This window comes from Copadichromis virginalis, linkage group LG7 (genome assembly GCF_057382275.1).
Source record: "Copadichromis virginalis isolate Kocher_CV1m ecotype Utaka linkage group LG7, C_Virginalis_male_GT1.1, whole genome shotgun sequence".
Taxonomy (NCBI): Eukaryota; Metazoa; Chordata; class Actinopteri; order Cichliformes; family Cichlidae; genus Copadichromis; species Copadichromis virginalis.
In genome coordinates this window covers 60030595-60046075 of record NC_140624.1, presented here as the reverse complement: position 1 = coordinate 60046075, position 15481 = coordinate 60030595, and the positions used below count along the sequence as shown (strand labels likewise).

Here is a 15481-nt window from a genome sequence, read left to right as displayed (position 1 = left end):
GATGTAGAAAGACTAATTTATACACAGTTTCTCTCCTATACTGTGTCTGAATGAGCTGTAATGAACACCATCATTCACCCACTACCAAGGAAAATGTTCAATACCACTGGGAAGATCTTGAAAAAAGTATTTTTCCCAAATTAGAAGTCAGATTTAAGATTTAATTTATAGCTTTTATAAAGTTTTACAAAAAAAAAATATTGCATTACAGAGAGTGAAGGTGAAATATATTTTAGAACCTATTAACACACAGGGTACAAAAAGCCAGTATAATACCTATCATCTGAACAATTTATTTATTGTAAAAGAAGAGCTTTGTGGAAAAGTTACAAATGTACTTTATCAAAAGTCACTGCCTGCATTTTAAAACTGGCCACATCAAAATAAACATTTTAAAAATTATTGTAAAAGCAAAAAAAGTTAAAGTTGTCCACAGTCGCCTGCAGCCTCTTTCTCATTCACTGGCCACACTGCTCTGTTTCAGTGTGCAGCTTTCACCACCTCTACTCTTCAGGCCTAAAACCCATTTGATTTTGCTGCGCTCCCACAGATGTCATTCATTCTTTGCTCAGATTGGTTCTCCAAGCTCTGGGTGCTGCTCAGTTTAGCTACAGTTCCCCTGCTGCTTCATGCAACCAGTAACTCGCCTGGTTGTGTGTCCATAATCCGTTGCCAAACTAGTTTAAGCTGAGCATAGTTGTCTAAGCTAACCAAACACTTAGTGCTGCCTGTAGCTAATTGTGCGATTTGGAGGAAAAAAACATCAAGAGAGAGCAAAGTGGCAGCTAGTAAACTTCCACAATGATAGCCCTAGTATTTGGCTTTGATGCGGACGGCTGCAGTTCGTCCCACTCCCACTGTAGAGTAGAACAGAATAGAGTAGGCGTCCATGTGAAGCTCAGCCTGTTGTGGAAGCGAGGCCTGGTTAGCAAGCAAGCGTTTCTGGTACTACCTAGTTAGTTGGCCTTTCTATTTTGGAGCCTTTATTGTTTCTGTTATATCTTCCCCTCTTCTTAGCAGAGATAAGGCATGCCCTTAAAGGTGCTCAAATTGTGCTGAACATGACATCTAATTAAATATCTCTTTTAAGCTCCAAGATTTTTCTAAAGGCATCCAAATAGATGCTTAGACTCTATTAAAAGTTGGATGGCTGACAATTTTCCCCAACCTAAATCTTCATTTGTGTCCCTGAAAGATACCTGAGATAACACTAGGTCCCCCTTGCCTCTTTACTTCTACCAGGAACCTTGCTTAACTGCTGACTTGGCTTTGAGTTTTTATGTTTATGTCAAATATCTGGTTCAAGCTTGCTTTTTTAATTGAAAAATTATTACAAGTTAATGTCTTGATGCATGCTCCATCCAGGTAAAGAAATCCCAAAAGGTCTGAACACGTCTGGACGTCCAGGTGACCCATTTAATCCAGATAATTCCACATAATTTATTATTCAGATGACATTTATTATATTGGAATTGTTAAAAAAAAAAACTAGTACTATATACTATATATACTAGTACACTTGTTTAAAAATTCAAGTACTTTTTAAAAAGTTGGGATGGTGTAAAATTATTCATTTGTTTTACCTGAGAGAAGCAGAAAATGCTAATACAGATTAGGTGTAAGGAAGACAATGAAAACACAAAATAAATGCCTGCTGTGCTGCGATTTAAAGGGAAGAACCCTTTGCTACAATGACTTGTTGCTTTTTGGTGTCTTTGTTGTAGACTTTCCTGGGATTCAGGGCAGAGTTATGTATTCCTGATGAGCTGTAGCCCTCACTGGACAACAGGTTCTCTCTGCTTCCATCAGAATCTGAATGATGCTGTTTGAGTGAAAAGAGGAAAGATATCTTCAGCTTTCCACAAAGGGCACACATTTTGACAGAATGTATTTTATGTCCTTACGTTTTTGCGAAAGATTCGGCGCAGCAGGCTGCGTTTGGGGCTCTCTGGGGCCTGGGACCAGTCGAGATCTGGAGATGCAGATCCCTTAGGGCCAAAAACATTCAGTTCTTCAAAACATCCCGTTTCTATTAGCTACATGGAAGACAGAGAAGGAAGGTGAGGTTTGAAGCTCTTGTCTGGATTAACCCTGGTAATGTAACCTAGAACTTGCCTCATTTTGCCAAATTATGGAATTGCTTCCTGTGTTGAACTGGGAGTAGAAGAAGCTGTCAGTCTGGTCAAAATGGACTCCTTTCACTGTGGAAAATTCTTCTATGTCCTGTACATCAGTGCAGTACACCTGACTGGGCTAAAAATAAAAGACCACATGCAGTGAGTACAAATTTAAATGGCTTTAAGATTGTTAAAATCTTCTTCTTCTACATTTGATCAGTTTTTATTTAAGTACTTTACATACTCTTTAAAAACCAAAGTCACTTGACAAGATATTTCTTACATCGAAAACACTACATCCAGCTAAATGGAATCCAATTTAAATACATAAATGTAATCCTGTATGTATGTATGTATGTATGTATACATATTCAAAATTCAAATTCATACACACACATATACATACATATCTAGATATCTGTCTCTATCAATCTATAGATATAGATATCTCATTTGGGTACTTACATCAGGTTTAAATGGAGGGTCAACGCGTCCTGCCTCCAGCATCCGAAAGTTGATCTCTTGGAAGAAAGGATGAAATTTTACATCTTTTCCCCCAGACTTCTGGGAGCCCAGCCTCTTTGTGGGGTCCTTGGTCAGCAGCTACAATAGTGGAAAAAAAGGTGTTCTCATTGCTTGAAGGATGTAATACAGCCTCTTCCGAAATTGGGGTTAGGATTTAGGCTGAAAAGCACATGTATGCGTAGTAAATCTCTAAGGTGTAAGCAACCCTGAACCTATCCTATTAGAATATGACTTGGCTTTTGGAAATTGTTGTACTGTCTTAACAATCTGACATACATCAGGGGATAAAGGTATGATGTGGATGAAAGAACATCTTCTGTGCATGCTGAAATAAAAATAGTTTCATTTTGAAGAACTCACTGAGGAGCAGATGTCTTTTGTCTCCTTGCTGAACTGGTTGCCATATTCTTCATGTTCATTCTGAATCCTTCTCTCCATTTCTGAGGATTTAGGCTGTTCTCCTTTGGCCCTGAAAGGGGGCCGACCTGCAGTCATTTCATAAATCAGACACCCGAGGCCCCACCAGTCCACACTCATTCCATAACGCTCATAGCCGATCACCTCAGGAGCTGAAATGGGAATGCAAACGAATAATCTTTTTATGCTTTGCTGCTGTTACTTATTGCCAAGGCAATATTCTTGTGTACTCTATAAGTCTATATTTCCATGTCGTGAAAATTACTAAAAACCAAACCCTAACTAGTCTCGTAGTTCCTGCTCCTGAAAAACAACCCCAGAGAATGATGCTGCCACCACCATGCTTCCCTGTAGCAATTGCATTCATCAGGGGATCATTGCTGCCTAGTTTCCTCCAAACATGACACTTTAAGGATTTCAATCTTTGTTTCATCAGACCAGAGTTTTATTTCTCATTGTCTGAAAGTACTTCATGTTCCTTTTTGCAAAACTCCAGGAAGGCTGTCATGTGCCTTTTAATGACAATTGGCTTCCAACTGGCCACTCTACCATACAGGCCTGACTGGTAGAGTTCTGCAGAAATGATTATCCTTTTGGGAGGTTCTCCTCTTTCCACAGTGCAATGCTGGAGCTCTGCCAGAGTGAACATTGGCTTCTTGGTCAGTTCACTGACTAAGACCCTTCTGCCCCGATTTAGATCAGATTGGCTGGAGTGCTTCCACACTTCTTCCTTTTACGTATGATGGAGACTGTTGTGCTCATTGGGAACTTAAATACTGCTGAAATCTTTCTGTACCTTTCACCAGATGTGTGCCTCAATAAAATCCTGTCTCTGAGGTCTACAGACAATTCCTTGGACATTATGTCTTCATGTCCCAGTAACTTTACCACAGGTGGAGTCCAATCAAGTCATAGAAACATCTGACCAGTGCACCAGGATTCAACTCACTTTGGAGTCTTATGGCAAAGTCTGTGGGTAGTTAAGTTACAGTTTTGTTTTGTTTTTTTAATAAAATTGCTAAAAAAAAAAAAAATTCAAGCTAATTTTTTCACTTTGTCAATATGTGGTATTGTGTGTAGAGGTGAAACAAATGAATTTAATCAGTTTTGGAAATAGGCTGTAACATAACAAATGTGGAACAAGTGAACCACTGTGAACATTTTCTGAAAGCACTGTAGACATAAAGTCATAATAGGTTCTTTCTTCCCATCCAGTTGACAGCATCAGGTAATTTGAAAGTTTTAAACTATTACAATACAAGAATTCAGAGATTCTACATTGGAGACACCAAACAGCCATCCTATCAATGCATGGCACAACATAGCAGGACAAGACCAGCTAAAGATCTGCGCCTAAAGGTTAAAGGTCAATCTTTTGAGGATGCCAATTTTCATATTCTGAACTGAGAAGACAGATTGTTTGAAAGAGGAGTAAAAGATGCCATCTATTTTCACTGTGAATGACCATCACTGAATAGAGGGGGTGGCTTGTGACACCAACTGTCAGTCACATACAATGCAATTTTAAGATCTATTCCCAGGTGCCTCAGGTTTCTGTTAACCTCAGGTTAATAGGGTGAGCCAAGGTATCACATTAGTTTCTCTCAAAACCTCTGCTGGTCATGATCCATGCCTTTTTCTCACCTTGGCTCATGTGACACAATTAATAGTGGGTCAACAACCCTTTTAGTGACAAGCCCCACAAGGATTTAGATACCTGGGACTCATTTGGTTTTAGAACAGAAGACGTTTTCTGGATGAGAGGTGAAACATCTTCAAGAAACTTAAAGAATTCCAATTCCTTTCTTTCAAAGTTCCTTAGAAAATAGCAAAATCACCATTTGCTTTGCTTTGATTTTATTGACAGTTGTTTGATTTTTTGTTTCTGTTGTTTTTCTGATGTGTTAAAACAAACAATCAGGTCTACAAATCACCAACTCCCAGCACAATGCAAACTGCATCATAAACTTAAATTTCAATTAGTGACTTTGTGATGGATAAACTTACATAGATAAACTCTATGTAAGTACTTAAGCAGTCCATCCATCTGTGTGCAGGCCAGTAAGCACCACTGAGAGGTATGGATAAAAGTCATACAATCATAAAAATAAATTGCTTTGTTTTCCAACACACTCATATAATCTAGTGATTTATGTGGGTCTGTAGAAGTTCCATACATACCCATATAGCCCAGTGTGCCCACCCTGGCTCGTACTAGACTCCCCTCAGACATCTTCACAGCCAAACCCAGGTCAGAGATGCGGATGTGTCCTTAATGGAACAAAAAAAGTAAGATTAACTGAAATGGCATGATTGTTGAGATTATTTTTCTCACATACTTTCACTTTTGCCCTGTCAAGTTAGGCTTCACTTTTCTCCAGCTGACACAATGGGAAACTACAACTGTTGCTTTTATTCCAAGAATGAAGGAACAGGTGTGGAAGTTTCTATAAATAGATAACAGGTTTTTTTACTTCCTCAAACTACTTTTCTTTTTCTTTTTCTTTTTTACCCCTGTCAAAATACAATCAACACAGATTTTTCTTGAGAGCAGGTGGATGCTTCTGATAGGCTGCATGGCCAAATGTGTGGCATTTCAAACAGTCAGATTATTTTCAGAGTTAAAAATAGCAAGAAAGTAACTGCCAGCTTTTGCTATGTGTGGATGTTGGAATGCTATCTGCTTGGATGTTACTGTAGTACAGTTGAGGCTATTTATTGTACATGAATGATTAAAAAAAACACTGTTTTGTAGTTGCACATACCATTGTCATCCAAGAGAATGTTCTCTGGCTTCAAATCTCTAGAAGAAACACAGCATTTAAAAACTTCTTCCCGACTAGTAGAGATGTGATTTAATGCATGTAGAAATACACTTACCTGTATAATATTGACTTTTGGTGGAGGTGAATTAAACCACAGCAGACTTCTGCAGCGTAGAAACGTACCCTGTCTTTGGTCAGACCAGGTGACCCCATGCGATGTATGTGAAACCCTAGGTCACCGCCGTTCATCATGGTCAAAACCATACAGAGATTGTGCTTGGTCTCATAAGCATATGCCAGATTCACCTGAACAATAAAAAAATAAAACAAAAATAAGAAAACAAAACTCACTACGGCATCAGCAATACTATAAATTCAGCTTTTACAAAATACTTGAAACAATTCAGTATAATTCAGTGCAGAACACCACTCGCTATGAAAGAAAGCCAATCATAAGGATTAAACATTATCCTTAACCTCCTAGGACCTGGCATCCACATATGTGGACATCACATTTTGGGTTATTTAGACCAAAATACTCAATTTTGCTCTATATCCACTTACGAGGACATTATACTGCTACTGTGCTATCAAAATGTTAAATGAATATCCTCATATGTGGCTCTCATTTTTCTTAGAAACAAAAATCAGGTAAAAAAAAAAAATCTGGTAATTCTTTGTTTTTACATTAATTGGGTCCCAATCAGCCCAAATATCAAAGAGAAATTGAAAATGCATGTCATGGAAGAGTTCCGGTCTTAGGAGGTTAAAAGAAACTGCAAATACACATTTTAGAAAAATTGAGTTGTGCTCACTGATTATAAAAACTGGACATCATTCTTAAGAAAAATAAGACTATTTGATCACGAAATTCATCTGAATCAGTAGATCAGTATAAACAGAATTCTGTCTGACCGAGGTTGCTTTTGAACTTGTTCTCTCCCTGATTATTTTATACTCAGCTATATTGCTGAGACGAGGTATAGTGGCACCAAGAAAGTCCTTGGTTTGAATCCAGTCCGAGGCCTTTCTGTGTATAGTTTGCATGTTCTCTCTTCATCTGCATGAGTTCTCTTAGAGTTCTCAGACTTCCTTCCACAGCTCAAAGATGATGATGAGTCTGAATAGTTGTCTGCTTCAATGTTAGCCCTGTTAGTCCAGCCTCTCATCCTGTGATGGATGCGATAGGCTACAGCCTCGATGTAGTGGATAAAAGCAGAAGAGGATGGATGGATGGATGGATGGAAGAAAATTGATGGATGGATGTGTGTCAGAACATGTATAAAACCTGTTGAATGATGTGATGAGTCTCTAATTAAGCATGTATAAATAGTAGATCGACTGGTTCTTATTAAGTACTTTTCTGCCTAACTTGAGCACTCAAGGATAGGTGAGTATGCAGACGGGAGCGACCAACCTTCCAGTTAATAATTGACCTGCTCTACCTCCTGAGTCACAGCCACCTCTTCTATGTCTTTTATAAAACATAGAGAAGAGTTCATGTCCATTATCCCTATCCCAACTGTGATAAGGTGAAAGATGGGGTATACCCTATACAGGTTTCCTATCGGTGTCACAGGATAAACTTCTCTTCACTGTAAAAATACCTTGTATAAACATTCAGTAAAGATCATTTTTGTTAAATGATTTGTTCAAACATTTGGCAGCTGGAGTTTTTAACAAGTGTCAGTTATGATGGAATTATAAAGACTATTTTGAATTGCTTATTAATGTCTCGTTCGGTGTGAGCTTAAGCTTTATTAATCTCTGTCTCTCTTCCACAGCATGTCTTTTATCCCGCTGGGGCGATCGTGGCTCAAGAGTTGGGAGTTCACCTTGTAATCGGAAGGTTGCCGGTTTGAGCCCCGGCTCCGACAGTCTCGATCGTTGTGTCCTTGGGCAAGACACTTGACCCTTTGCCCACCTACTGGTGGTGGTCAGAGGGCCCGGTGGCGCCAGAGGGCCCGGTGGCCCGGCAGCCTCGCCTCTATCAGTGCACCCCAGGGTGGGTGTAGGGTTGATGGCACCCCAGGGTGGGTGCCATCAACACACTGTTGATGGCAAATCAACAGTGTGTGAATGTCTGTGTGAATGGGTGGGTGACTGGATGTGTAAAGCGCTTTGGGGTCCTTAGGGACTAGTAAAGTGCTATACAAATACAGGCCATTTACCATTTACCGTCTTCTCTCTCTCTCCCCAACCAGTCGCGGCAGACGGCCGCCCCTCCCTGTGCGTGCTGGAGGTTTCTTGCTGTTAAAATGGAGTTTTTCCTTCCCAGTGTCGCCAAAGTGCTTGCTCATAGGGGGCCATATGATTGTTGGTTTTTTCTGTGTATCTATCATTGTAGGGTCTACCTTACAATATTAAAGTGCCTTGAGGCAACTGCTGTTGTGATTTGGTGCTGTATAAATAAAATTGAATTGAATTGAATTGAATTGAATTCAACTGAATTGTAGTCACAGTGTAACTCAATAACAGTGTATATGTTTATTTTAACGAAGAAAGAAATATCAACCATTGTAACAGTGCAGGTCATGGATTTGCTTTTTAAGAATAACCCAACTTTGCTTACACAGATAACACTGGTTAACAAACATACTGATTTAAAAAAAAAATGAACAAGGCAATGTGAAAACCATCACAATGAACAAAAACTAGTTTGAAAATGTAAAAAAAATTGACAAATTAAAAAATGATGCAAATATTTGAAGAGCACAGCAGTCTCACCACAAAGCGACTATCCAGTTCCTGTAGTATCTCTTTCTCATTGAGGGCCATGTCCTCTCTTTTCCTCTTCTTTACATGGGTTTTTTCCAGCTTTTTGCAGGCATACATCTTGCCTGTGGCTCTCACCTGACAGGCCCACACCTCAAGACAGAATAACAGGATTGTAAGACAATAACACCCTTGTGATAAATTTGTATCTAATGCTGTTGCCAGTATCAGAGCTGTTCAATATGTCAAAAAAGAATAGGTTGCTGCAAAGTGAAAGTATACTAATATATGTAAGGGAACTAAAGAGTAACAGAGATGTAGAACTGTGTTGTGAAGGTCTAAGTCCATGAATTCCCCCAAGGGAATATGTATGTAAAATAAAAAATAAAAAAACTACCTTCATTTTGATACACCGTGGGTAAAGACATACCTCAAAAACATATACCATAAAGTGTCTGATATGCTAACACTGTGTCTTAGAGTAAATCCCAAAACATACATACCGCTCCAAACCCTCCTTTCCCCAGTAGTCTGTACTGTCGAAATGTTTGCTTCATGATAGGCTGCCTTGAAAGAGACAGACATGTTGTTTTCATTTGAAATATTTTTGTAAATACATTTTTTAAGAAGAACTGTAAACAGCAGCTACTTGGCTAACCACTGATCCATGAAACAATTCGTCTCATACCTTTGTTGGGCATACACATTTACTGACCTCTCCAACTGTTTCCATTGTAGAAAGCGGGCAAAGAACATGCTGTCCTGGTACTGGGTGAAGGGCTCGTTGCTGAGGTATTTATGTAGGTCTCTAATCCACAAAAGAAAGATGAACTCCATCTGCTCCATTGGTCAACAGTTTTCAACAGCATGTGCCACACTTTAGAGAACTGATTCTGAAAAGCAGTTCTTCTATTGGCTACTGGACATACTGTATATATTACTGTGTATATCCCAGTAATTTAGCAAAATTAGAAAAATAGTCATCACATCAGGCCAGCAAAACTCCAGTTAAGCCAGTAGTTAAAATTATATACAGTCAGTATAGTGCAGTGTTATGGTTAGATGCATTCAGATGTATTTGATTTGAGGAAGATTTGGGCATGGATGTCCCAGAAAATTCACACCAAAATCTGACTGTGCAATACTCAAAGAAATTACAAAACACACAAAAAATACATCTCAGACTCTATAGGCCTCTGTTAGCATGCTAAATGTTAAAGATTTACAACAGTACAATTAGAAAAAGATCTAATAAGTGTTGCTTCCCAGGAGAAACTTGCTTCTCTCTAAGTAAAATATGGCATAGCTGAAGATAAATCTGAAACCCCTAAACCTTCTGGAACAATGTCCTTTGGACAGACAAAACCAAACTGGATACATTTGGCCACAATGTATAATGCCAGATTGGTGAAAATAACCTTTTTCACCAATGCAACCACAGGACCTGGGCACTTTGCAGTCATTGAGTCGACTATGAATTCCTGTGTATACCAAAGTATTCTAGACTGCATTGAGTCCCCTACAAACTTGTTTTAACATGACCATCTATAAGCAGACCAGAGAGATATAACTTACTCCCTGCAGCCATGAAAGACATCACCACAGGGATTGAGCTCCAGACTCTGATTGCAGCTTCTTTCATGCCTCAGTAGGATGGACACACACTCACTGGACTGAGGGAACATGATACACTTGGATAAAGTGATGTGTAGCATGATATAAGAATTCTTGTTTCAAACTTCAGAGGAGAAAATAATGAAAGAAAAATATCCACGGTTGTAAACTATCAACCATGTTTTCTACAAATGTTGTCACACCTGCTTCATGAGGAATCTCTGGATGATCCTGTTCCCAGACTCTTTCCTTTTGTCATCTGACTGAATGTCAAAGTTGTCCTAAAGAAGAAAATAGGTATTAAGATTGTTTGCATATGTGGATGCAGAGTCTATATGTACAGGTTAGTTCTTCAAAGGGTTTAGACAGTAAAATCTAGTATCAGACAGAAGGTCTGATGTCAGTTTTTCTGAAGTAATTTGAGCTATTTACTGCAAAATGTTTAAGTGGTCAGACATACAGATGCTCACACATGAAGCAAATCACCAGTAAATTAAATGATTTAGTTCATTCACAATCTGTAAGTCGTGCAATAAACTTAAAAAGATCTTGTGTCAATGAATAATTTATTGTTTACAAAATGTTGTGTAAACTCGGGCGGTTAAAATGTTTTAGAGAAGCACACTTCTCATCTAATTTCTCAGGTTTAATATTGCCTTTGAGACTACCTACTGTACCCTGGATGTGATTACTTGCCAGTTGAAGTAACGGTAAAAATATTAGGGTTTTTTGTTTGTTTGTTTGTTTTGAAACATTTGCCAGTGTTGCAGTGGTTAGCCACTTGATAAGGCAATCAGCTGCCGCTTAACGCTGGTGCTTTGAGTGTTTTGAGGGTCAGGCTCATTAGATACTACCTGTCCAGTAACACTTTGTTTCTGCACAGGATACAAGGTTATATGAGCTGTTGTATCTACAAGAGTCACCCTCTTGTGCACTGAAGTCCAAAATTTCTTTTTTACTCAATATGAATATACCAGAGTTAAATTTGGCTGATGTTTTTTTTCTTATCATTTAATAATGCCGCGGTGTCTCATGCATCATTATCCATCAGTAATCAAGAAAGAAAGAAAAAAATAACAGATGGAAATTCCAACATGCTATAGATTATTTTGATGTTATATTATATGTGTTATGGTGTAATTCTTCAAGTATATTTTCAGTTCTCAGTTTTCTAATGTTCTTCATGTTAGTTTCACATTTGTTTTGCTCTTAATCTCTTATCTCTCGTTTAATATTTTTAAAAAGCGCACTGCACTGCAATGTCATTACTTAAAACACACAAGAGCAATGCAACTCTAGCTTCTGAAATAATTACTGATATTAAGTGCCATTATTTTCAATATTTTTAAGGACTCAAATTCCAGTAAAAGAATTTTTCACAGTTTGTACCAAAGCATCTTGGAGGGAAATGTAGTTCTGCAGATCAGGCCGACTCCGACAGAAGAGCTGAAACAGTTTCTTGCCAATAGGCTGCTTCACACATAGACTATAGTAGTCTCGTTCTAATGGAGAAATATAAAATAAAATATATGGTGTGAAATCTCACAAAGAACCAGAACTTGTTCACACTATTGAAACACACTTGCAGATACACACCTATGTTCATGGCCAGGTCTTTGCACTGGCTAATGTGGGGAAAGCGAAGCATTTCTTTCCATTTCCAGCTCCTTCCTCCACCTACAGACAGTGGGGACACAGAAAAGGAGTTCTTTAATGTTGTGAATATGCATACATGCCTATAACCAAAGTGCTGACATATTGAATAACTCAGACTGAGATGTCAATCAGCATGCCTAGTCCTTCAGGTTTCAGACAATAGCTTGTTCGACTACAGTGAGTGAACTATAAATAGCTCCAGGAACAAATTAAACAAAGCCTGTGGAACCACATTACTCTGCAACGTACTTTACACACTATCACTCATAGTTTGCGTCTCAATTTCCACACTCCAAATTTATTTCATGTCTCAAGTAACAGCAAATAAATTTATGTTGCCTTCAGAGAGAATTTCACTTTATTCAGAAATGCTAAAATTGATAAACTGATTTATCAGAAACTGAACTGGTGAGTAAAAAAAACCAGACTTAAAACTCATCATTGATCAGGTTTATCATACATCACTCTTCCACACTGTGACTGAAAAATCATTGTCCTGAGATAACCCATATAAGCACTACTTCTGATGGAGGTCATGTCCCAAATTGAGAAATAAGTCAAAAATTGTCAGCATTTTAGCATGTCATCTTCTCACATAAACTTTCTGGATATAGAAAGTTCTTACCTTCTCTGGCTCTAACAAGAGCAGTATTTGCCGCAATGCTTTCTATGGTTTCCATGTAGCACTGTGCCTTTGCACTACAAGTTACCTTTAGTTAAGTACCGCACAGTATCCAGCCTTCATGCAAAAAAGTAAAAATACAACTTCTCAGCAGGCCCAGTAAATGGCAACTATTATATTACAGGCTGCTGAAATAGCTAGTCGTGTTGTCTAACCTGCAGTACCTGTGAGTCACTAAAGAATGTGGGATACTTAATATATGACAGTGCACTCCAAGCACAGGACACGCCCTAAGTAAGAGAGGAGGGACAAAACACAGGTGTAAAGAGCATACAAATAAATCAAAAACTGTAGAGAGGTGATGGATTTGCAACAAAAGCAAAGCAGACAGAAAGAAAGAGTTATTAGAAAAGAGTTTCTAAATATTGACCATTCTTGATCAACAGGTAATCAGAATTTAATTGGTTTTGGACTACTTTTCAGTTCTGAAGTTACTCCCATTTCATGTCCAAAACCCTATTTTGACCAAAGTTGAACTTATCAGCTAACACTTGCAAGCTTGGTTAACAAATCGCATACATAAACTGTATGAGCATGATGCAATAACATCGTAAAACTAGAAACTGAAAGATTCACTTAACACACATCTATGAAGCTAATGTTCAGTCACTTGAAGACATCCCAATCTCCATTTGTATATAACTAACTAGAATATAACTAACAGGTCATATACACAAAGTGGTAAATGGTAAATGGCCTGTATTTGTATAGCGCTTTACTAGTCCCTAAGGACCCCAAAGCGCTTTACACATTCAGTCATCCACCCATTCATGCACACATTCACACACTGGTGATGGCAAGCTACATGTAGCCACAGCCACCCTGGGGCGCAATGACAGAGGTGACACCCAGTGGCTTAATACTGGCCTCCTGAGGCACAGGGGTGGCTGTACCTCAGCATGTACAGCAGGTCCTCTACTAATTGAAAGTTTGGTGGTTTGATCCCTGGCTGCTTCAGTCTGCATGCCAAATTGTCTCGGACAAGATACTAACCCCAACTTGCATCCATTGGATGAATGAAGCGTATTGTATTAAATCTTTTGAATTGTCATGTTAAATAGAAGAAGTGCTATATAAGGACCAGTGCATCTACTATGTAGTTTACATTTATCATTTTTAGAAGGACAGCACATACCACATACACCACAATGGACAAAAACAAAAACAAACAAATGGACAACTGTACCCTCATACACACAATAATAACATGGACTGAACCACCACTCACAACCACTAGCACTTTACATAGCCTCTGTAGAAATTATCCACATATTTCACTTATCTTAACTGCACTACTGTATATGCTGTATAGACAATCATTCTGTACAATACGATAATTATAATTCTACAACTGTTTACAACTGTTTATACTGCAGTGGTTTGTATCATATCTATCTAATAGACTCCAATTTGTGCATGTAAATGGAGAGTCCTCTTCACACACTGAGGTTAATTATGGAGTTCCACAGGGTTCAGTGCTAGGACCAATTCTGTTTACATTATACATGCTTCCTTTAGGCAGCATCATTAGAAGACATAGCATACATTTTCACTGCTATGCAGATGACACCCAGCTCTATCTGTCCATGAAGCCAGATAACACACACCAATTAGTTAAACTGCAGGAATGTCTTAAAGACATAAAAATCTGGATGGCCGCTAACTTTCTGCTTCTTAATTCAGATAAAACTGAGGTTATTGTACTCGACCCTGTAAAGCTTAGAAATATGGTATCTAACCAGATTCTTACTCTGGATGGCATTACCTTGGCCTCCAGTCACGCTGTGAGGAACCTTGGAGTCATTTTTGACCAGGACATGTCCTTCAACGCACATATTAAACAAATATGTAAGACTGCTTTCTTCCATTTGCGCAACATCTCTAAAATTAGAAATATCCTGTCTCAGAGTGACGCTGAAAAACTAGTTCATGCATTTATTACTTCCAGGCTGGACTACTGTAATTCATTATTATCAGGATGTCCAAAAAACTCACTGAAAAGCCTTCAGCTAATCCAAAATGCTGCAGCAAGAGTGCTGACAGGGACTAGAATGAGAGAGCATATTTCTCCTGTTTTGGCTTCCCTTCATTGGCTTCCTGTTAAATCCAGAATTGAATTCAAAATCCTGCTCCTCACATACAAGGTCTTAAATAATCAGGCCCCATCATATCTTAATGACCTTGTAGTACCATATCACCCTATTAGAGCACTTCGCTCTCGCTCTGCAGGCCTACTTGTTGTTCCTAGAGTATTTAAAAGTAGAATGGGAGGGAGAGCCTTCAGTTTTCAGGCCCCTCTTCTGTGGAACCAGCTTCCAGTTTGGATTCGGGAGACAGACACTATCTCTACTTTTAAGATTAGGCTTCAAACTTTCCTTTTTGCTAAAGCATATAGTTAGGGCTGGACCAGGTGACCCTGAATCCTCCCTTAGTTATGCTGCAATAGACATAGGCTGCCGGGGGATCCCCATGATGCATTGAGTTTTTCCTTTCCAGTCACCTTTCTCACTCACTACGTGTTAATAGACCTCTCTGCATTGAATCATATCTGTTATTAACCTCTGTCTCTCTTCCACAGCATGTCTTTATCCTGTCTTCCTTCTCTCACCCCAACCGGTCGCAGCAGATGGCCGCCCCTCCCTGAGCCTGGTTCTGCCGGAGGTTTCTTCCTGTTAAAAGCGAGTTTTTCCTTCCCACTGTCGCCAAAGTGCTTGCTCACAGGGGGTCATATGATTGTTGGGTTTTTCTCTGTATCTATGAAGCGTCTTGAGGCGACTTTTGTTGTGATTTGGCGCTATATAAATAAAATTGAATTGAATTGAATTTATAAATTGCACAGTTCAGATTTCTGTATAGTTTCATATTTTATATTTCTGTATAGTTTTCATATTTATATCATGTTCATAGCCTGCACATAGCTTGTACACCCACTACAGCATGTACATACTTATAGTTATAGCATATTCATAACATACCTTCATACCGTGTAC

General features: G+C 38.7%; 1 protein-coding gene across 1 annotated transcript; it reads right to left on the bottom strand.

The window, feature by feature from the left end:
* Positions 1-147: 147 nt before the first annotated feature.
* grk5 (G protein-coupled receptor kinase 5) lies at positions 148-12645 on the bottom strand. The gene is made up of 16 exons (XM_085464530.1): positions 12435-12645; positions 11750-11830; positions 11543-11655; positions 10357-10434; positions 10115-10212; positions 9255-9347; positions 9043-9106; positions 8552-8692; positions 5940-6130; positions 5825-5862; positions 5241-5330; positions 3003-3211; positions 2583-2720; positions 2116-2253; positions 1905-2036; positions 148-1822 (listed from the first exon to the last, which is right to left on the bottom strand). The coding sequence occupies exons 1-16, from the start codon at positions 12487-12489 to the stop codon at positions 1667-1669; spliced, it is 1815 nt and encodes a 604-aa protein (XP_085320656.1). The 5' UTR covers positions 12490-12645; the 3' UTR covers positions 148-1666.
* Between the last annotated feature and the right edge of the window lie 2836 nt (positions 12646-15481).